This window comes from Dipodomys spectabilis, unplaced genomic scaffold, assembly GCF_019054845.1.
Source record: "Dipodomys spectabilis isolate Male_0828 unplaced genomic scaffold, ASM1905484v1 ptg000053l, whole genome shotgun sequence".
In the NCBI taxonomy this organism is placed as follows: Eukaryota; Metazoa; Chordata; class Mammalia; order Rodentia; family Heteromyidae; genus Dipodomys; species Dipodomys spectabilis.
In genome coordinates, this window is record NW_024870730.1 from 12,919,873 (window position 1) to 12,943,338 (window position 23,466).

A 23,466-nucleotide genomic window follows, 5' to 3' on the forward strand; every position below is an offset into this window, starting at 1 on the left:
AGTCTGGGTCACAATGGTTTTGGACTGGCACAGCAATGAGCCAGCCTAGTCCACCACAGGCTGGGTGGTGGTGGAGGTGCAGCCTGACCCCTCCCAGGAGTCAGGAAATGGTCAGCCTGTGACTGGAGGTCATGCCCCACTTGCCCTGCTGCCTGGAGGAGCCCACAGGGCCTACAGGTCATTACCTGGTGCCCCAGGAACCTGTCAGCTGAGGTTCTGGGTAGAAGGCAGTTCTCAATACTACACAACATATCAAAACACTGCACATACTTTAACCTCATGTGTTTCTTTTTGTTTTAACCTTTTTTTTTTTGCCAGGCCTGGGGCTTGAACTCAGGGCCTAGACACTGTCCCTAAGCTTCTTTTGCTCAAGGCTAGCACTCTACCACTTGAGCCACAGCACCATTTCTGGTGTTTTTCTGCTTATGTGGTACTAAGGAATCAAAGCCAGGGCTTTGTGCATGGTAGGCAAGCACTCTAGCCATTTGTTTGATGTTTTGCTTTCTGAAACTTTTGATTGTTAAAGCAATATATATTTATTAGACAAAATGCATAAGAGTATTGAAAATAAGCCAAATGTTGGTGGCTTGTACATGCCCAGAATTCAAGCTACTAAGAATGTTGAAACCAGTAAGTTTGAGTTTTGAAGTCTGCCTGGGCAGAAAAGTCTGAAAGACTCTATCTTTAATTAACCAATAAAAAGCCAAGCTAGAGACATGGCTCAAGCAATAGAATACCAGCAGAGCAAGAAAGCTGAGTGAGCATAACACCCTGAGTTCAAGCCTCAATATTGGCAAAAACAAACCAAACAAAACTGTTTGTTCAGTTGGGATTGGGGATATACAAACTTCAGTGGTCTGATATTTGTCTAGCAAACTGAGGACCTGGGATTTGATCTCCAGCACCATCCTTCCAACACCCCCTCCCAGCCCCTATCTCTCCCTTCCTTCCCTCCCTCTCTCCCTCCTTCCCTCCCTCCCTCCCTCCCTCCCTCCTTCCCTTCCTTCCTCTTTCTTTCTTTCTTTCTTTCTTTCTTTCTTTCTTTCTTTCTTTCTTTCTTTCTTTCTTTCTTTCTTTCTTTCTTCTCTCTCTCTCTCTCTCTCTCTTTCTTTCTTTCTTTCTTTCTTTCTTTCTTTCTTTCTTTCTTTCTTTCTTTCTTTCTTTCTTTCTTTCTTTCTTTCTGTCTTTCTTTATTTCTGTCTTTCTTTATTTCTGTCTTTTTCTTTCTTTCTCCTTCCTTCCTTCCTTCCTGGACTTGAACTCAGGGACTGGGTTATTGCTCCTGAGCTTTTGTGCTCAAGGCTAGCATTCTACCATTTGAGGTACAGCTCCATTTCTGGCTTTTTAAGAGTTAATTGGAGAGATGAGTCTCATGGACTTTGCTGCCTGGGCTGGCTTTGAACTATACAATCCTTAGGTCTCAGCCTCCTGAGTAGGTAGGATTACAGGCATGAGCCACAGGTGCCCAGCTTGTTTTCTGATTTTTTTTTAATGTAGATCATTTTGTATATGTAATTTTTAATCCTTTTTTCATTCTAATATTTTTATCTAACAATTTTCCTGTTATCAATAGCACTAATAGATCTAATGTTTGATATATGTTGTATTGACTTAAAATTTTTCGATATAAAGCCAGGCGCTGGTGGCTCACGCCTGTAATCCTAGCTACTCAGGAGGCTGAGATCAGGATGCTGAGATCTGAGGACGATGGTTCAAAGCCAGCCTGGGCAAGAAGGTCCATGAGACTCTTATCTCCAGTTAACCACCAGAAAACCGGAAGTGGCTCTGTGGCTCAAGTGGTAGAGCACTCACCTTGAGCTGAAGAGCTGAGGGACAGTGCCCAGGCCCAGAGCTCAAGCCCCACAACCAAAAAAAAAAATTATTTTTTAATACAACTTGATTGGGTAAAACCTTCTAATGTTTTATCTAACTGTTCTCAGAGCATTACTTATAAGCAAGAGAAATTGAATCTTAAAAATTCAGTCTTAAAAATTAGGGGAGAAAGCCGGCCCTGGTGGTTCGCATCTGTAGTCCTAGCTACTCAGGAGGCTGACATCTAAGGATCGCAGTTTGAAGCCAGTCCAGGCAGGAAAGGCCAGACTCTGATCTCCAATTAACCAGCAAAAAAGCAGGAAATGGAGCACCAACCTTGAGCACTAAAGATCAGGAACAGTGCCCAAGCCCTGAGTTAAAGCCCCAGACCCACCACAACACCCCTACATGACAACAACTAAAACAACTATATTTCCTTTAAAATACAATTCAGTGGATGGACCTATAACAAATCATGTTAAGTGAGATAAGCCAAACTTAGAGACACAAACAGTGTGTGTTTTCTCTCATACAGATGCTAGATCTAAAATACATCGGGACATGATGAATTTTTCAGGACTTTAGGCATTCACAGACAGTGAGACCAAAGGAGGATATTCTTAGGAGTGGATCACAAAGGCAGAGTGCTATGTGTATATGATTATAAAAAATAAATTTATTGAAATAAACTCCAGGAAATGGAAGCAAGGTTTTTTTCTTTGTTGTTTTTGTTTTCTTTTTTGTCTTGTTTGTTCATTTATCTGTCTTTGGGAGGGTAAGGGGGACACAGAAATGGAGAGACAAAGGGCGAATAAATGCAGCAGTGGTACTTACTAGATACTGTGTTGAAAGTGAACTATGTAACTTGTGGGTAGGGGGAAGGGAAAAACTAGAAGAGAATGAGGGAAGGGGTGCCATTGTCCAAAAAGAAATGTACTCATTCCTGACTTATGTAACCAAAACCTTTTTGTACATCACCTTTATAATAAAAAATAAGTAAATTAGGGGCTGGGAAGGTGGCTCAGTGGTAGAGTGCTTGCCTTGCATGCATGAGGCCCTGGGTTCCATTCCTCAGCAAAAAGAAAAAAGCCGGAAGTGGCGCTGTGGCTCAAGTGGTAGAGCGCTAGCCTTGAGCTGAAGAGCTGAGGGACAGCGCCCAGGCCCAGAGTTCAGGCCCCACGACTGGACCCCCCCCCCCCCAAAAAAAAAAAAGTAAATTGGAAAAATATTTCAGGCTCTTCATTAAGTCAGGCTTGTCACTTTATCCCTTCATCCATTTAAAAGACTATAAAGCATTGCCAGGTACCAGTGGCTCACATCTGTAATCCTGACTATGCTGAGAGGATCATTGTTCAAAGTCTCCATGAGACTCACCTCCAATTAACCACTAAAAACCAGAAGTAAAGCTGTGGTTCAAAGTGGTGGAGTGCTAGCCTTGAGCAAAACAACTCACGGACATTGCCGTGAGATCAATCCCCATGACAAAAAAAAAAGCTAATGGTCATTGTATATTTTATACACTTAGCTTTATCTTCTTTGCCACTGGGTCCTTGAACATGTATCTGTTAGCAACAAGCACATTCTCTTACAGAACTATAGTTCTGTTTTATTTTGTTTTTGTTGGTCGTGGGGCTTGAAGTTGGCCTGGGTGCTGTCCCTCAGCTCTTCAGTCTCAAGGCAAGTACTCTACCACTTGAACCACAGAACCACTTCTGGTTTTCTGGTGGTTAATTGGAGATTAGAGTCTCACGGACTTTCCTGCCTGGGCTGGCTTTGAGCCATGATCCTCAGATCTCAGCCTCCTGAATAGCTAGGATTACAGGTGTGAGCCACCAGTGCCCAGCTTCAGAACTATAGGGTTTTTGGTTTTTGTTTTATTTTGTTTTTTTTTTGGGGGGGGGTCCAGTAGTGGGGCCTGAACTCTGGGCCTGGGCTGTCCCTCAGCTCTTCAGCTCAAGGCTAGCACTCTACCACTTGAGCCACAGCGACACTTCCAGCTTTTTTTTTTCTCTGCTTATGTGGTGCTGAGGAATCGAACCCAGGGCCTCAAGCATGCAAAGCAAGTGCTCTACCACTGAGCCACCTTCCCAGCCCTACAGGTTGTTTTTTGTTTGTTTGTTTGTTTTTTGTTGGTCATGGGGCTTGAACTCTGGGCTGGACGCTCTCCCTTAGCTCTTCAGCTCAAGGCCAGCACTCTACCACTTGAGCCACAGCACTACTTCTGGTTTTCTGGTAGTTTATTGGAGATTAGAGTGTCATGGACTTTCTTGCCCGGCCTGGCTTTGAACCATGATCCTCAGATCTCAGCCTCCTGAGTAGCTAGGATTACAGGAGTGAGCCACCAGCGCCTGGCAGAACTATAGTTTTAACTATCAGATTTAGCACATTTAGCATGGCTATATTATTTTAGTACCTAAAAGGCAGATCATATTCAAATTTTAATAATAGGCCCAATTATATATTTTATTTATTATTATATGTTTCTTAGTTTTACTTTTTTTGCCAGTCCTGGGACTTGAACCCAGGACCTGGATACTGTCCCTGGGCTTCTTTTGCTCAAGGCTTGCACTCTACTACTTGAGCCATAGCACCACTTCTGGCTTTTTCTGTTTATGTGGTACTGAGGAATTGAACCCAGGGGCTTCATGCTTGCTAGGCAAGCACTTTACCACCAAGCGATCTTCCCAGCCCCTCTTATTTTTATTTTTTTGCAATGCTGGACTCCGAACCATATTTGCTGGGCAAACAATCATTGAACAATACCTTACACTATCAAGTTGGTCTACAGAACTTTTTTTCCTAGGCTTAGTGTCCTGCCCAGCATATCTGGCTGTCCTGTCTCCAGACTCCAATGTGGAAGCTTTTTTTTTTTTTTGGGTCCGGTCGTGGGGCCTGAACTCTGGGCCTGGGCGCTGTCCCTCAGCTCTTCAGCTCAAGGCTAGCGCTCTACCACTTGAGCCACAGCGCCACTTCCGGCTTTTTTCTTTTTGCTTATGTGGTGCTGAGGAATGGAACCCAGGGCCTCATGCATGCAAGGCAAGCGCTCTACCACTGAGCCACCTTCCCAGCCAATGTGGAAGCTTTTGAACTCTTAAAAAAAAAATAATCAGACTATGCTCTTGAGAGCCTGGCTATTCTACCAGGTGAAAGAAAGCCTTGTTGGGGAACAAGAGGATAGTTCACCCCATCCGTGGCCTGTGTTCCTCAGGGGCCTGGACAGTGGCCTAGCTGCTACTCTCTTAAAAAATGACTCATGGACTATGCCTGTGTGTGTGTGTGTGTTCTAGGGCTTGAACTCAGAACCTAGTTCAAGACTAGTGCTCTATCAGCTGAGCCACAGCTTTCCGATAGTTAATTGAAGATAAGAGCCTCATAGACTTTCCTGCTTAGGCTGGCTTTGAATCACAATCCTCAGATCTCTCAGCCTCCTGAGTAGCTAGGATTGTAGGTATGAGCCACCAGCACCAGATGGACTATGCATTATTGTGGCTGTTACTGAGAACTTTTGCTGAAAACAATGCAGGTATAAATAACTTATGATCAAGATCATCACTTTCTGTGTGTTAAAGCTGGTATCTATCACTAGGGTGCAACTTCTAGTTCTTTTTTTTTGTTGTTGTTCATAGTCAACAATGTATTTTATTATACACCTAAATTTTATATATGCTTTTAAAGCTTCAATCAACAGTTCAGTACAAAATAAAAAATATATGTCTATACATCAGTGGTTCTCAGGCACAGAATTGAGGAGGTGGCTGGAGCAAGGTTTTGTTTTTTGTTGTTTTTTTTTTGTCGGTCGTGGGGCTTGAACTCTGGGCCTGGGCGCTGTCCCTCAGCTCTTCAGCTCAAGGCGAGTACTCTACCACTTGAGCTACAGCACTACTTCCGGTTTTCTGGTGGTTTATTGGAGATAGGAGTCTCACAGTCTCTCCTGCCCGGGCTGGCTTTGAACCGCGATCCTCAGATCTCAGCCTCCTGAGTAGCTAGGATTACAGGCGTGAGCCACCAGCGCCCGGCTGTTGTTTTTTTTAACCTGGCATACAATGCCTATTGTGAACCATGATAGTGGAACATATCCTTCTACATAGCTACCTTCTTGACTGGCTTTTATTACAGCAAACCTATTTGCTGTAAAACAATGAATGTTCTTGAAGTCTTTTAGACCTGACTACTTCTCCTAATAGAGCTCCAATGTCATCCACTGAAAACACATAGAATACAAATTATATGCAACATCTCCTAGAACTGCTGCCTATGCTTATTCTATGTCCTCCAGCCTTACAGGATAAGGCAATGATATGATGATCTCAGTATCCCTGGAAAGTGCCTTCCTCTTGTCGTACGCTTCCTCATCAGGCTCCCCATTGCCAGCTGAATAGTACTCTATGATTGTCTTGTGCACGCTGTAGCTCAGTCACTTATGCATGTTAACTGCAAGTTGGTTTAGACACTTGTACGAAAAAATCAACAAAAAAATCCACCCTTCCTTTCTGAAATGTAGTAACTCCATAAGCTTAGCAGCCAAACCAAGGTGTTGAAACTCAAGGACAACAGACAAAGCTGTGACCTGTCCATGCCATGCTGTTCTAGCGACTGAGCCTTCTGTATAACCCATTAATTCTCCACCAGGTGCCTCAGCAACAATGAAGTACTCTGACCAGGGGGGAATATACTGTAAGTAAAAAGGAATCGCATACGTTTCTGTAAGAAGATCCAAGTTAACGTTGCTGAACAGAACAGGTCGTCGCAAGTGGAGGCTGCAGCCCTGTGCCAGCTCACCACCACCCCATGCCTGCACCAACTTCTAGTTCTTTCTCCATGATTAAAGACATTTTTGGTTTCTGTCTCCATTTAGTCTCAAAGAAGATGGAGCCGGAACCCCCTATGACAAGGAGTCAACAGCCATTATAAAGCTGAACAATACAACAGTTCTTTATTTAAAGGAGGTCACCAAGTTCCTGGCTCTCGTTTGCTTTGTCAGAGAGGAAAGCTTTGAAAGAAAAGGTAAATTTTTTTTTAGTGTAATTTTAAAGAATCCCTTTAATTCATACTACCTTTGTTACTTTGTTGCTTTCTTGTGGTTGTTCAGTGGCATGCCCTAGAAGTTTCCAGAATGTAGTCATAGGCCACTTTCTTGATTAGTAGGCCTGTGGCAGGCCAGACGTGAATGGTTTCTAGGCCAGTGAACTTGTTGGCTCCCAATGGCGCCCTCTGGTGGCGATGAAATGGAGCCAACCCCCCTACCAGATCATCCGGCAGGTGAAGCCAGTGGTGGCAGTTGCCAGGCTATCTCTGAGCAGGGAGAGGTCTCCTCTGCTTGCATTGAGGTGAAGGCTCATCTCCTGGTCTACACTTCTAGAGGGTCGAAGACTCTCCCTGCATTAGAGATAGGTAGTATTTGACTTCCCACCATCCTTCTCCCACAGGGAGATGATGAATAGTACTCTATTCCAAACCACAGGGATGATGTCATGATTACAAAAAAGGGAAGGCATGTATTTAATAACATTACTAAATGTCTTTTTAGGAGCAAATTCAGTTTTACTTTATAATAAAAGCAATGAACCTCAATTTTAAACTGAGAAATGTAAGCTTACCAATGCACCTAGGAAAAAGAGAGAGAGAGACAGAGAGAGAGAGAGACAGAGAGAGAGAGAGTGTGTCAGTTCTGGAGCTTGAACTCAGGGCCTGGGTGCTGTCCCTGATGTTTTTGCTCAAGGCTAGTGCTCAAACACTTTGAGCCACAGTGCCATTTCCAGTTTTCTAGTGGTTAATTGGAGGTAAGAGTCTCGTGGACTTTCCTGCCTGGGCTGGCTTTGAACTGCGATCCTCAGATCTCAGACTCCTGAGTAGCTAGGATTTACAGCCATTGGTGCCCGGCTCCTGGGAATTTTTATTAGTGACTATGGTGTGGTTTGCTAATTCACTGGTAAGTTGCCAACTGGGCTAGCAATTCAGCTCAGTGGTACAGCACTTGCCTGTCATGCATGAGGACCTGGATTGATCCCTAGCACCACACATACATCCCAACACAATGGCAATGGTACCATTTGCTGAAATAGCTGTCTTTATTAACTCATAAACAATGCATGTTCTAAAAACTGCTTTGAAAGTTTAGGAAAATATAAGGAACAAATAAACCACTTATTTTTAGAACCAAACCTCCTGTTAAACTCCTGAGATTTTCTTTTTGTGTGAGTGTGTGTCGGTCATGGGGCTTGAACTCTGGGCTTGGGCGCTATCCCTGTACTCTTCAGCTCAAGGTGAGCGCTCTACTGCTTGAGCCACAGCGCCACTTCCAGTTTTCTAGTGTTTTATTGGAGATAAGAGTCTCATGGAGCTTCCTGCCCAGGGTGGCTTTGAACTGTGATCCTCAGATCTCAGCCTCCTGAGTAGCTAGGATTACAGGCATGAGCCACCAGTGCCCGGCACTCCTGAGATTTTCTTTGCCCTCTTTTCCTCTCTTTCCATTGTCCCTCCCTACCCCCCACCCCCATCCTCGCTTTTTTTACTCTTTCTTTCAATAAAACAGGGTTTTTGTTGTTGTTGTTGTTGTTGTTTCTAGTCAGTCCTGGGGCCTGAACTCAGGTTTTGGGTGCTGTCCCTGAGCACTTTTGCTCAAGGCTAGCACTCTACCACTTTGAGTCACAGCTCTACCTCTAGTTTTCTGGAGGTTAATTGGAATATGAGTGTCACAGACTGGCTTTGAACTGTGATCCTCAGATCTCAGCCTCTTGAGTAGCTAGGACTATAGGCATGAACCACCGCTGCCCAGTTCCATATCATTTTGTGTGTGTGTGTGTGTGTGTGTGTGTGTGTGTGTTTGCCAGTCCTGGGGTTTGAACTCAGAGCCTAGGTGCTGTCCCTGAGCTTCTTTTGCTCAAGGCTAGCACTCCACTTGAAGCCACAGTACCACTTCCAGCTTTTTCTGTTTATGTGGTACTGAGGAATCGAACCCAGGACGTCATGCATGCTAGGCAAGCATTCTACCACCGAGCTCTCCATATAGTTTTATAACTCATTGTTTCAACCCATGTATATTTTTGAAGATTGATAGGGGATTGGAGGTGTGGTTCAAGTTAGACTGCTAGCCTCGAGTGAAAAAGGCAAGGGACATTATAGGTTTTAGCCCAGTATCAGCATAGGAAAGAGGTTGGGAGGGAGGGAGAAGACCAAGACAAGAGTATTGTTAGTTCAAGCCAACTTGAGTCTGGAGTGTTTTGGGTTTTGTTCTTGTTGTTGTTGTTTTGTTTTTGTCAGTCATGAGGCTTGAGCTTCTTTTACTCAAGGCTAGCACTCTACCACTTGAGCCACAGCACCACTTGTGGCCTTTTCTGTTTATGTGGTACTGAGGAATCGAACACAGGGCTTCATGCATCCTAGGCAAGCACTCTACCACTAAGCCACATTCCCAGCTCTAGGCCAGTTAAAGATGGAAAATAGAACCAACCACCTTATCCTCGTTTGGTGTAAAGAAAATTTTTCCTTAGCTCTTTAAAAGTTAAAAGTTAAAGGAGGGAACCAGTTGCTGGTGGCTCATGCCTGTAATCCTAGCTACTCAGGAGGCTGAGAACTGAGGATCGTGGTTCAAAACCAGCCTGGGCAGGAGAGGCTGTGAAACTCTTATCTCCAATAAACCACCGGAAAGCCAGAAGTGGTACTGTGTCTCTGAAAAAACAAGAAGATAATCACCCCATGATTTCTCCACTTAAAATTTGCTTAATATTGAGGGCTGGGAAGGTGGCGCAGTGGTAGAGCGCTTGCCTTGCATGCATGAGGCCCTGAGTTCGATTCCTCAGCACCACATAAGCAGGAAAAAAAAAAAGCCGGAAGTGGCAATGTGGCTCACAAGTGGTAGAGCGCTAGCCTTGAGCTGAAGAGCCCAGGCCCAGAGTTCAGGCCCCACAACCGGACCCCCAACCCCCCCCCCCCAAAAAAAAGAATCAGGGATTTTAGATTCCCTAAGATTTATGAGAGTAGTTTAAGTGTGTTGGAGATATTTAGTAGCTGACTGATATTAGATCTCTCCCACATTCCCAAGTCAGGATCTGCCTCCCTTCAGCATAATGCTCTCTGCAAGGCACATTTTTCATTTTTCGTTGTGTGTGTATGTGTGCATGTGTATCAAGACCAGAGCTTGAATTCAGGGCCTCATGCTATTGCTTAGCGTTTTCGCTCAAGGCCAGTGCTCTACCACTTAATCCACAGCTTTGCTTTTTTTTTTTGTCAGTCATGGGGCTTGAACTCTGGGCCTGGGCACTGTCCCTTAGCTATTCAGTTCAAGGCTAGTGCTCTACCACTTGAGCCACAGCACCACTTCCGGTTTTCTGGTGGTTTATTGGAGATAAGAGTCTCGTGGAGCCTGGCACTGGTGGCTCACGCCTGTAATTCTAGCTACTCAGGAGGCTGAGATCTGAGGGTTGCAGTTCAAAGCCAGCCCTGTCAAGAAACTCCATGAGACTCTTATCTCCAATAAACCACTCAGAAAATCGGAAGTGGTGCTGTGGCTCAAGTGGTAGAGCGCCAACCTTGAGCTGAAGAGCTGAGGGACAGTGCCCAGGCCAAGTTCAAGCCCCACAATCAACAAAAACAAAAAGTCTCATGGACTTTCCTGCTCGGGCTGGTTTTGAACAGCGATCCTCAGATCTCAACCTCCTGAATAGCTAGGATTACAGGTGTGAGCCCCTGGCGCCTGGCAAAGTTTTGCTTGTTAATTAGAGATAAGGCAGTCAGGTGTTTTTCTGCTGGGGCTGGCTTTGAACCACAATTCTCAGATCCCAGCTGCTTGAAATGCTAGGATTACAGGCATAAGCCACCAGTACCCAGTTTATTGTTGACTTTTGAGACCGAGTCTTGCTCTGTAGCCCAGGCTGGCCTGGAACTTGAATTCTCCCTGCCTCAGCCTCCTAAGTGCTGGAATTATGAGCATGTACCACCAATGATCAGCTGACTTATCTTCACTGTAAATTAATCTTTAAATTCTGAAAGGTGAAAACACTGTGCAGGCCAGATGCTGGTGGCTTTCACCTGTAATCCTAGCTACTCAGAAGGCTGAGATCTGAGGATCACAGTTCAAAGCCAGCCCCTGCAAGAAAGTCCAGGAGATTCTTATCTCCAGTTAACCACCAGAAAATTGGAAGTGGCGCTGTGGTTCAAGTGGTAGAGCGCTCACCTTGAGCTGAAGAGCTGAGGGACAGTGTGCTCAGGCCCAGAGTTCAAGCCCCCGACCAACAAAAAATAAACAAAAAACCACTGTGCAGTTCAGTGGTTCTTCCCATCCTTTGGGTCATAGAAACTTTTCAGTCTAATATGCATTCTAGAAACTTTCTTCAGGAACCACCTATCTTTATGAGCTTCCAGTAGTTTTATCATAGTGTCTCGAGTCCAGCCCCAAGCCTTCCCAAGCCCTTTAGGTTGATGGCTGCTCCTCTGTCGCCCCCTACTGACCTGAAAAGATAAACTTATTTCTATGTAATATTGACGATGATTTTTGTTCTCCAGGGCTTATCGACTATAATTTTCATTGCTTCCGGAAGGCCATCCATGAAGTTTTTGAGGTGAGGATGAAAGTAGTAAAATCTCGGAAAGTTCAGAATCGGCTACAGAAAAAAAAAGGAGCTACCCCTAATGGGACACCTCGTGTGCTATTGTAGAAGTTTTGGAAATATCTTTTGAAATCAGATCTTTTAGCCAAGGCTGCTACACTATGTCACTAAGTGGAAGGAGGAGACTGGGACATTTGACATGACTTTGTTATTAAAAAATAATTACTCCAGTTCTCTCAATCTTCTGGTTTTTTTGTTTTTGTTTCTGTTTTTTTAAATAAAGCACTTTGAAGCAAAAACTTGTATAGTAACTATAAAGTGACACCCACTGTATCTTCCTGCTACAAATGTAAACTTGTTTGAAGAGTGTGCACACTGCCAGGAACTGTACATATTTTGCACTTTTTTCATGGTTTTTCCTCATTGAACTGAACTTTGATAAGATGACTTTTGTAAGCTCTTTTCTGTACTTGGTGTGTAGGACACGGATACTGTAGTCTGTCCGTATAGTAGTCAGAAATCAATCAAGAATGCATTGCTAATGGCTTTTTTTTTTTTTTTGTAAATCGGAGTATCTTTGCTACTAATTATTGAGCAAATCATTTTTTTTCAGTGGATCTGGAGCAGATGGGAGCTAGACGTTCCTAAAGCAATAAGAGCCATCCCCCATTTCTAACAGGTATCAAGACTTTTATAGACAAATATTAGCCCCCAACTTACCTAGAACTGTCTATCCCCATGGCCTCATTTCCCTCTCCAACAGTGTATATGATGCTTTTTGCCTTGACACACATCCCGCCACTTACTTTATGCAAGAGGTGATTTCTCTTTGCTAAATTGTTATTCTTTAGAACCTTTGGGACCAGATTTCCAAAATGGTGCCTATCACTGGAGAGAGATCCAGATGTTGCTGAGGCAGGGATTCTGAGGTTCTCCTGTAACTACCACTTAGGGCTAAAATACAAAGGCCAAATGGTTTCTCAAATGGAGCTGTTGGCCATTTCAGACTACAGTTCTGTAACTCTGGGCTCCTTTCAATGGCCTATGTTGTGCTACATTTACAATCTTTAGGACCAGTCTTTCACTGTTTCATGACCATAGTGACTGGAGGGTCCCATACATGTCCTCCCCTCACGCCCATGGAGGGGCTCCTACTGGTTCCATCCTCCACCTGAGTCACCTTTTCATCCCTGCTACTGTGCCTGGAGTCCTATGCCTGGTCCCCCCTCGAGACTGACTTCAGTTTGCTCCCAGCATGCTGTGCAAGGCTGAGGAGCCATCCAAAAGCCTCCTAACCACCAGTGGGTGGCTGGAAGAAGCAGTATCTTTGTTATGTATTTGTTTCTAGAAAGTTCTTTGACTTGGGCCTGGGAATGTGGCTCTGCATGCATGGAGCCCTGGGTTCGATTCCTCAATACCACATAAACAGAAAAGGCCAGAAGTGGCACTGTGGCTCAAGTAGTAGAGTGCTAGTTTTGAGCCAAAGAAGTTCAGGGACAGTGCTCAGGCCCTGAGTTTAAGCGCCAGGACTGGCCCCCTTCCCCCCCCCCCAAAAAAAAAGAAAGAAATTTCACTTGTGTTTACCTTGAGAGTCCTAAATCCAGCCCTATTCCAAACTATTCCATGTATATATTTCCATCTCAAAGGCAGCATTCTGATATGTTGTGGAACATTAGGGGAAAAATACATATTTTAAATTCAGAGCCTCTTAGAGCCATCAAAGCTGATCCTAGCAAAATGTATAAAGTCCCTAAAGCAAATTGTTCACAAAAATGCCTCCACTTCTCTCCTCCTCCCCAAGTCCTATTCCTTTGAAAATAATAACTGAAATTGAGTTAGTGGCTGACTGGGACCTAAGATTTGAGCTTCCCAAGGATCTGTGCATTTTAAAAGGAAAAATTTTGAAATCATTAAGGTTCCTTAGCTTCTTCCCTCACTCAAAACCCTGGAGGGGGGGGACGGGGGAGGGGGGGAGGAGCCACAGGGTTCCAGAGGTCTTTTCTCCCATTTACAGAGCTATCATCTGTTGGACTTTTTGTCCACAGGTCTGGATATGTGTGTAATTATAAATATGTAATATTTTTACAGACATTTCTCTTTGAATAAGCAACCAATGACTCAAATTTTTAAGATGACTACCCTCAAGTTAGAGACACTTGTCTATCTGACAACCTAATTTTATGTATATGTGTGTGTATATACACACATTATTACCAGGTTGAGCTTCCATTTTTATGCTGGCTATGTGATGAGTTTTTGTTAAAATGTGCCTTAAAAAAGCCTGTTACTTCAAGAGCACGATTACTTTGGGGGAAAGGCAAAAAAGAATTCTATGGCATGGTACGATGCAAGCTGACGGTAGTAAGTGCACTGCATTCTTTGGCAATCACATGCTTATATAGACTACTGCCTCAAACCCTGTAATTGCGACAATGTCCTTAACTAAAAATGTAGGAGATGGGTCTATGTGGTCAAGTCTTTTAGGTCGTCTGTGTTTTTTCTTTGATATGAGGATTAGCTCCCATATTATCAGAATGTGTGTATATCCCCATTTCATGTTCGAAAATGTGGCTGTGAACTGGGAACACAAACTCCTAGTGACAGTGACCACACTGGAACATGTTTGCTCAGTTTTAAGAGTTGAGAGCTTGATGTACAGGTTTCTAGAACAAGATGGTCTTTTGCCTCTTGAGTCAAGTAGAATGTTTACGTAGAGATCAGACTGTGAATCATCATCTTTGATTATTTTCAGTGATGTAGCTGAATGTGAATGACCAGAATGGAGTGTTTGTTTATTGAAGGGATAGAAAATTAGAAAAAAAAAAAAAAAACCCTGGTTAACATTCACAAAGTGTTATTTTGTGATCCTAATGTATTTTGACCCTTAAATATAAAATAACTAATATAAAAAATTACAGCAAAACTGTTAACTGTGGGTTATCTGCCAATTTTTGTTTGAAACATAATCCAGAAAACTCACTGAACTGTTCTGATTATTAAAGATCACATGCATTCAGCAAGCACAGACTGGTTGTAATTTGTATGATTTAACTCGACCCTCAGATCTCAAGCTCCTGAGTAGTTAAGAGTATAGATGTGAGGCATCAGGGCCTGGATTTTAAGCCCTATTTCTTCAGTTGGGGTCGGAGCATGGACCTCATGCATGTTAAGTACTGAGCCAACTCCTGCTTTTTCAAACTCTCCATATAAGTATCCCATATGTTCTATTAAAAGCACTTTATCATTTATAATTATTAAAATACTGTTTTCTAGGATGCTGCCAGTTCAAAAGCATGTGTCATATTCATGACTTGGTAAGACTTTCATTTTTTCCCACCATTTTTTTATTAGCATCCATGAGTTGTACAAGGGGCTCATTCTGGCATGTCCCTATATGCATACAATGTACCTGATTACACTCACCCTCTTCATCACTCTCCCAACCCCGCCCTTCCCCAACCAATCTCAACCAGTGCCATTGTTCCATTTGTACACATGCTCACAAGTAGTTTTGAAGATATTCACCCTCACTCTGTCTGCACTCCCACTATTACCCATAGCACTGATAGGATCTCATTTTACTTTAAGCATATCTGCAACTCATCCTTCTGTGAGGAGAGTGGTTTCTTCGAATAAAAGGAAGTATTGCTGTTCCTATTTGAGAAATCAGTTTCTTTAGCCCAAATTTATTCGTTAATTTTTTTTGTTTTTTAATGTTTTGTTTATTGTGAAAATACTGTCCAGAGGGGTTATAGTTACATGAGCAAGGTAATGAGTACGTTCCTTAAAAAAAGTTTTTTGAAGTGAGGTGTCACTATGTTGCCCAGGCTGGTCTTGAACTCTTGGCCTCAGCCTCCCTTGTAGCTGGGCTACAGTTGCATGCCACTATGCTTGGATATTTAACAATATTTGTCTTGATTAGCTAGCTTTCATCATGCAAATGAGGATAAGTCACTTTAAGTTAAAATTATACCTTTATTTATTTATTTATCTATTTATTTATTTTTGGTCATGGGGCTTGAACTCAGGGCCTGGGCACTGTACCTGAGCTTTTTCACTCAAAGCTAGTGCTGAGCCACAGTGCCACTTCTGGTTTTCTGGGGGTTAATTGGAGATAACAGTCTTACAGTCTTTCCTGCTCAGGCTGGCTTTGAACCTCAATCCTCAGATCTCAGCCTCCTGAGTAGCCAGGATTACAGGCGTGAGCCACCAGTGCCTAGCTTTATAAGTTCTCCTCCATTCCCCTCTGCCAGTACTGAACCAGACCTCACATTCTTGCTTAGCTTTTCCACACATGGCTGGTACTCGACCTCTTGAGTTACATATCAAATTACACCTCAAGAGTTTTTAGCTGGTTAATTGGAGATGAGTTGGATTTGTCTGCCTGCGCTGGCTCTGAACTTTGATTCTCAGATCTCAATCTGCTGAGTGGAATCCTAGCAGATTATAGATGTGAGTCGTCAATGCCTGGGTTTTAAGCCCTTTTTCTTCTGGTGTTGGGTCAGATCATAGACCTAATGCATGCTAGGCAAATACTCTCTTGACCATTGAGCCAACCTATAGCTTTTTCAAACTCTCCCCTGCATTTTGTTTTGAGGCATGCCTGTTAAAATCATAGAACTATTATTTCAATAAACTTCAATATTCATGCTGTGCTACACCTAGTCTTTCAGCCAATTGGCAGTTCTTTGTAACAGTCCACATCACCACCCCTACTTCCTGTATTAGGAAGATTCTGTTCTTCTCATCACAGGTCATCAGTGATGATGCTGAGTTTAAAATGTAATCATAGATTCTGGTTGAGTACACACAATATACCAGGCCTATTCTGAAGAACATTGGTTTTTGTTTTGCCAATACTGGGATTTGAACTCTGGTCCTTGCACTCTCCCTTAGCTTTTCCATTCAAGGCTGGTAGTCTACTGCTTGAGCCACAGCTCTGCCTCTGGCTTTTTGTTCATTAATTGCAGATAAGTCTCTCAGATTTTCGAACTGTGATCTTCAGACCTCAGCTCTTGAATAGCAAAGGTGACAGATATGAGACACCTGCACCTGGCCTCTGAAGAGCTTTTATATAACTAAATCTCTTAACTCTCAGAAGTAAATAGAAGGGACGCTTTCCACTAGTTCCTCTCTCATGGAATCTCTCATAAAAGCCTCAAGTCTACCATATCTAAAAGGGGCTTCCTTCTTGTGGAGTCTCCTGTTGTGAGTTTGCTCCCTAGGGGCCCAGACAGTCAACGTGGGCCTCTTTCTCGATTCTTCTTCTTCTTTTTTTTTTTTTTTTGGGGGGGGGGGGGGTCCAGTCGTGGGGCCTGAACTCTGGGCCTGCGCGCTGTCCCTCAGCTCTTCACCTCAAGGCTAACGCTCTACCACTTGAGCCACAGCACCACTTCCGGCTTTTTTGCTTATGTGGTGCTGAGGAATTGAACCCAGGGCCTCAGGCATGCAAGGCAAGTGCTCTACCACTGAGCCATCTTCCCAGCCCCTCGATTCTTCTTTCAGCTTGGCCTACTAAATGACCTCTTACCTCCATCTCTGCCATTATCCTGAGTTGACCACCATCTCTTAGTTGGATTTCACTGGCTTCGTATCTATAAGCGACCATCCAATCATTCATTCTCCACACATGATGATACAAAAGGCTGTTCGAAATCCATCTGGCCTGCTAGCTCTTAGATAATAATCAAAGGCCTCAATAATAATGACAAATTTGACTTCCTGGTCCTACCAGCCACAGCTCCTTTTGCCTCAGCCCAATAGGAAAAACTACTCTGAGGTGTATTGCTTTGTCATTATTTTCTGGGAGCAATTACAGCTTTATTTGACAGCTATTCATAGAATGCCTATGATGGTCCAAGCATTGTCTAGGTAAAATAGCTAGAAGGCAGATACTGGAGAAGAGGATTTTATTATCTCAAAGTGAGACACATTTAGCTAGCCTGTTGGAGATGACTGGTTTTCAAACTACAGATATGCAGGACTTTACCCTTCTCTAGCAGCTAGAGAGTAACACCCAGTACTTAAGAAGTTGAGTTGTGGGCTGGGAATGTGGCTTAGTGGCAGAGTGCTTGCCTAGCATGCATGAAGCTCTGGGTTCGATTCCTCAGTACCACATAAACAGAAAAAGTTGGAAGAGGCACTGTGGCTCAAGTGGTAGAGTGTGCCTTGAGCAAAAAAGCTTAGGGACAGTGCCCAAGCCCTAAGTTCAAGCCCCATGACAACCACCATCACCAACAACAAAAATAGGCTGTGAAAGTGGAAATGTTTGTTGAAGTAGTACCTTATAGTTAAGGGAACTATAATAAAAGGAAGTTTTAAGTGTTAGTTATTTTAATATACATACTTTCCTATCTTAAGGCATATGTAAAGTCAGTTGCTTTCCCAGAATTAGATTTAAAAGAGCTTTACTGTTTTAATTCTTCAGCCTGTTTCTATTAGAGAGCAGAGTGTTGTCTGAAGTTGTGGCTTAGGTCTTCTTCATACACTGACATGAGAATGGAAGAATGAGGATTTGATGGTACAAAAATTGGAAAGTATCAATGATGTTTTACAATGTCCCAGATTTAGCCAGGAAGATCCTCAAAAGGTCTCCTATCGCTGACACGGGTGGCTCATGCCTATAATCCTACTCAGAAGGCTGAGATCTGAGAATATGTTTGAAGCTAGCCTGGGCACACAAATTCTAGAGACTCTTATCTCCACTTCACCAGAATGAAAGCCAGAAATAGAGGTGTGGTCCAAGTGGTAGAGAGCCAACTGTGAGTGAAAAAGCTAAGCCAAAGAAAGAGGCGGAAGAGGGAGAAAGAGGGGAAGGAGGACGAAGAACTTTTTGAGAAATGGTACCCTGTACAGTTATCTGCTGAAAGGAACCTACTAAACTAATATTCTTAGTACACTGCTATGATTCAAGTATAGTCACTTCATTTCTCTCCCCAACACTCCCCTCTGGAATGTAGAATTAGGAAAGTGTTAGAATGAGCAGGTAAAACATGTCTTGAACAGAGTAGAAAATAAAACAACAAAAACCAGAGTGGTGTTTTAAACTGTCCTGAGTTTAAAACCAGTTTTTAAAACCTGTTCTTCACCAAGTGAAGAACAAAAGCTTAGCAAATAAACCATCAGTGCAATCAGGCGTAGCATGCAAAAATGAAAGAACCCTTCCCTGTCATTCCTGACATTTCACTAACCAACCAAACTGAAAACTTATGGCCTTTAGAATGACATAACCAATTCATTACATTGATGCCAGCTACATCCCTGTGAGAGTGGCTCCTGTTTTTTGTTGTTGTTGTTGTTGGTCGTGGGACTTGAACTCTGGGCCTGGGCACTGTCCCTCATCTCTTCAGCTCAAGGTTGGCACTCTACCACTTGAGCCACAGCGCTACTTCCGGTTTTCTAGTGGTTTATTGGAGATCAGAGTCTCAGCCTTTCCTGCCCAGGCTGGCTTTGAATGGTGATCCTCAGATCTCAGCCTCCAGAGTAGCAAGGATTACTGGAGTGAGCCACTGGTGTCCAGCCTCCTGTTTCTCATGAGCCAATCCAAAGGAAACAGTAGGGAGAAAACAAAACAAGACAATAACAACAAAAACTCCCATGGAACTGGGTGCTGGTGGCTCACACCTGTATCCTAGCTACTAAGGAGGCTGAGATCTGAGGATTACAGTTCAAAGCCAGTCCAGACATGAAAGTAGCTCCAAAACTGGAAGTGGCTCTGTGGCTCAAATGGTAAAGCCCCCAGGCCCAGAGTTCAAGCCCCATGACTAACAAGACAAAGCAAAGCAAAACAATAAACAAACAAAACACCCCATGGCATATTTTTATCTTATAAAATTATGAATTGAATGTTCATGATAATGTCCCCATATGGCTTTCCAAGGTGTTTTATTTCCTGATTTTACTCTAGGAAGATATTGATGTGAAATCAGCTAATTCATAAGATCCATCTAAGTAATAACAGCACTGCTGTTTCAAAACAAATAATCCAATTAAGTGGATAGCCGCTATTTCTAGCATAGAGAATTTATATGAAGTGGGATTAAAACTCTTTACCTATGCTCTTTAATAAAAGTTCAAAATACAGCAAAACTATTAATCAATTTCTTTTCTTTCTTTCTGTTTTGTTTTTTTGGTCAATCATGGGGCTTGAATTCTGGGCCTGGGTGCTGTCCCTGAACTCTTCAGATCAAGGCTGGTGCTCTACCACTTGAGCCACAGCTCCACTTCTGGTTTTCTTGGGGTTTATGTGGGATGAGTCTCACAGACTTTCTTGCCCAGGCTGGCTTTGAACCGCAATCCTCAGATCTTAGCCTCCTGAGTAGCTAGGATTACAGGCCTGAGCTACTAGCACCCAGTTTATTAATGCATTTCTGAGCAGTAGGGTTATATCTGCATTTTGTTCATATTCCAAATATTGAACAACAATCTTATGTTTTATTTTCAAGAAAAAAGTCATTTAAAGAAAATTTTAATGGAAACAGGATTTTTCTTTGTTGCTGTTTTTCTTTTTGTCTTGTTTTTTTATCTGTCTTTGGGAGGGTAAGGGGAGGCACAGAAATAGATAAACAAAGGATGAACAAATGCAGAAGTAGTACTCAATAGACACTATGTAGAAAATCAACTCTATAGCTTGTGGGTGGGAACAGGAGGGAAAAACGGGGAGAGACCAAGGGAAGGGGTAACATTGTCCAGAATGAAATGTACTTATTACCTGGCTTATATAACTGTGGCTCCTCTGTACATCACCTTTATAATAATGATATAACTATATATATACATATATATATATATTTTTTGGTCGGTCATGGGGCTTGAACTCTGGGCTTGGGTGCTGTCTCTGCACTCTTCAGCTAAAGGCGAGCGCTCTACTGCGTGAGCCACAGTACCACTTCCGGTTTTCTAGTGGTTTATTGGAGATAAGAGTCTCTCGGATTTTCCTGCCCGGGCTGGCTTTGAACGGTGATCCTCAGATCTCAGCCTCCTGAGTAGCTAGGATTACAGGCGTGAGCTACTGGCACCTGGCAACAATAATTTTTTTTTTAAGTTTAAAACATGTATTTGTGCAGAGGGATTTTAATTTAACAAGTCAAATTGAACATAGTTCATTTTGTTGAATGTCATTCCCTCCATCATTTTCCCCCATCTTTCCAACCCCATCCACACCCTCAAGTTATTAAGTCAGCTTTTATATAATGTACATTTAATATAATGACTATTTTGCCACCATTCATCTTTCCATTCTTGAAAAAATAATGAAAGTTTTAAAGGCTGGATAATAAGTATTCCTCAAGTGGTCGGGGAAAGGCCTTATATGTCACAAGAGCCCTTTTTTTGGTGCAAGGAAAATAATCTAAAGTTTAGAGCCTGAGGTCCTGGACTTGAATTTATATTCTTATTTTCTAGACACTTCAAGAACATCTATGAAATTGATTTGGAAGTATTCAAACCAAATCAATATAAAATAACTTAAGCAGGGCTGGGAAGTTGGCTCAGTGGTAGAGCGCTTGCCTTGCATGCCTGAGGCCCTGGGTTCGATTCCTCAGCACCACATAAGCAAAAAGAAAAAAAGCCGGAAGTGGCGCTGTGGCTCAAGTGGTAGAGTGCTAGCCTTGAGCTGAAGAGCTGAGGGACAGCACTCAGGCCCAGAGTTCAGGCTCCACAACCGGACCCAAAAAAATAAAATAAAAAAAAAAATAACTTAAGCTGAGCCAGGCGCTGGTGGCTAATGCCTGTAATCCTTGTGACTTAGGGGGCTGAGATCTGAGGATCAGGGTTCAAAAGCCAGCCCAGGCAAGAAAGTCCATGAGGCTCTTATCTCCAATTAACCACCAGAAAGCTGGAAGCAGAGCTATGATTCAAGTGGTAGAGTGCTAGCCTTGAGCAAAAAGAGCTCAGGGACAGTGCCCAGGCCCTAAATTCAAGCCCAAATACTGGGGGGGGGGGGGGGGGGGGGGGAAGGCAAAACAAACAAACAAAAACCCCAGTTCTTATTAGCATTACCAAGAATAAATTATCCCAATTTTGATTGAAGATAGAATCTTTTTACCTCTCACAATTTGTGTCTTGTGGAATGAAAGGTGTCCTGATGACATATAAACAATTAATTTTCTGTGACAAGGTCTTGATAGGTTGTCAGGCTTGCCTTCAACTTTCAGTCCTCCTGAAAGTTAGCCCCCTCTAATGCTGGGATTACAAGCATGTCCTACCATGCCGGGCAAATAGAATCAATTTTATGATAAAGTACATTTTCTGTGGAAACTAGCTCGCTTTCCATCCAGCTGTCAGGCAAGAATCTAGCGACCTTTAAATATAACTACTCTCTTTTTGTGTCTCTCTTTTTTTTTCCTCTTTAAGTGTCTCTGCCTAGAGACAATCTGGAATTTGCTGCTCATGCAAATTTAGTTACAGACATGTAACTGTTACTAAAGGTCAGAATAGATTTGTTGCTGTGCTTAACTGAAGAAGCAAAGGAAGTAATTCCTACTGAGTCAGTCAGTCATACAAGGGGAAGAGTTCTCAGGGTAGGCTAGCTACCATTAAGGCATCTTGCAAAGTAAAAGAAAAGGTAAATATCTTGTCTGCTGAGAGGAGGAAAAGGAGAATGTCAGAGGAAAACTACCCAGAGATGGACTGTCAGATGGGAAGGGTACAACATCCCAGGCCTGGCTATTTCATAGCCTTCTCTATACAGAGTCCTGGCAAGAAAGGATGTCAAGAAGCAGACAATCTGCAGACTGAACATAAAGCATCAATGAGTGAATGAAGTGCCATGGGAGAAGCTGGTGTTATTTGTGTCCAGGTTGGTCAGATGATCTTCACTATTTAGGAGACCATACCCTTGGATGATTTAGAAGATACCACCTAATTTTAGTTATTCTTCACTTTTTTTTTTTTTTTGGTTCAGTCGTGGGGCTTGAACTGTGGGCCTGGGCGCTATCCCTGAGCTCTTCAGCTCAAGGCGAGCGCTCTACCACTTGAGCCACAGCACCACTTCTGGTTTTCTGGTGGTTAACTGGGGATAAGAGTCTCACAGACTTTCCCGCTATCCTCAGATCTCAGCCTCCTGAGTAGCTAGGATTACAAGCGCCCGGCGTCCTTCACTTTTTCTTTTCTTTTTTGCTGGCACTGGGGCTTGGACTCAGGGCCTTGCTCCCTCACTGGGTTTATTGCTCACAGCTGGTGCTCTACACTTAAGCCACACTTCCAGTCTGGCTTTTTGCTGGTAAACTGGAAATGGGAGTACCCTGAACCCTGCTGCCTGGGCCGGCTTCGAACTGCCATCTTTCCAATTTCAGCCTCCCAAGTTCCCTTTTTTTCCTCCCACTACCCTTTTTTTTTTTTTTTTACAAAAGGCTTGTGGATATAAATCAGACCCTGGGTCATTCACTTGCAGATAAGAGCGATATAAAGCACATCCAGATTTTCCGACATTTATGTAACAAAAACCCAACTCCTCATCTCCCCCACCTCCCATAATTCAGTCTCTATCTGGTCCCCCTATTTTTTGATCTCTCCACCCGTCCTGAGGTTCTCCTTCTCTTTTCAGCCTATTCTTCTGTCCAGTCCCCCTCATTCCACAAAGAAGTATGACTGTGGCCCGGCCTTTCGGGGGTCACCTGTACATTCGTGTGCTTCCATTTCGATTCAAGGTGCTCCTCTCGGTTGGACTTTCGATCGCTCAAATTTCTCACAACGCCTAAAACGGTGTCATGTACCTGATCACATTACCGACGTGAGAAAAAATAATAATCGATCAGGAAATGAACTTCCTCATCCCCCACTGGATCACGCGTTCCCATCCTAAACCCGCCGCCACCGGACCTAATGGCTCTCCATCCGCCCGTGTCCCAGCGTGCCCGACCCGCCGAGGGGGGCGGGGCGCCTCGGCCCGGCCTCTCTGCAGCGCCTCGAGCCGCGTCGCATCCCGCGGCGCCGTTCCTCCGAGAAACCCGCGAGCCCCCTGGGCCCCCAAGGAGGAGCCCGCGGACCGACCGCAGCGGGCGGGTGGGGGGAGGGGGAGGGGAGGCGGCGGCGAGGGGGGGGCGACGAGGGGGGCGGGGGAGGAACGACGGGGCGCCGCCCAGTCCTGCAGATCTCTGGGCGGGCTTTG

At 43.6% G+C, this 23,466-nt stretch overlaps 1 protein-coding gene and 1 pseudogene across 1 annotated transcript in view; one reads left to right on the top strand and one right to left on the bottom strand.

Annotated features, from left to right (window-relative positions):
* Rragd (Ras related GTP binding D) overlaps positions 1 to 12,787 on the top strand; it is a 45,359-nt gene extending 32,572 nt beyond the window's left edge. Inside the window, exons 6-7 of the mRNA XM_042679612.1 lie at positions 6,668 to 6,816; positions 11,314 to 12,787. Of these exons, the coding sequence (XP_042535546.1) occupies positions 6,668 to 6,816; positions 11,314 to 11,465 (301 nt within the window). The 3' untranslated portion in view covers positions 11,466 to 12,787. The remainder of the gene's footprint in view (positions 1 to 6,667; positions 6,817 to 11,313) is intronic.
* LOC122107719 lies at positions 6,071 to 6,632 on the bottom strand (annotated as a pseudogene).
* Positions 12,788 to 23,466: the final 10,679 nt, after the last annotated feature.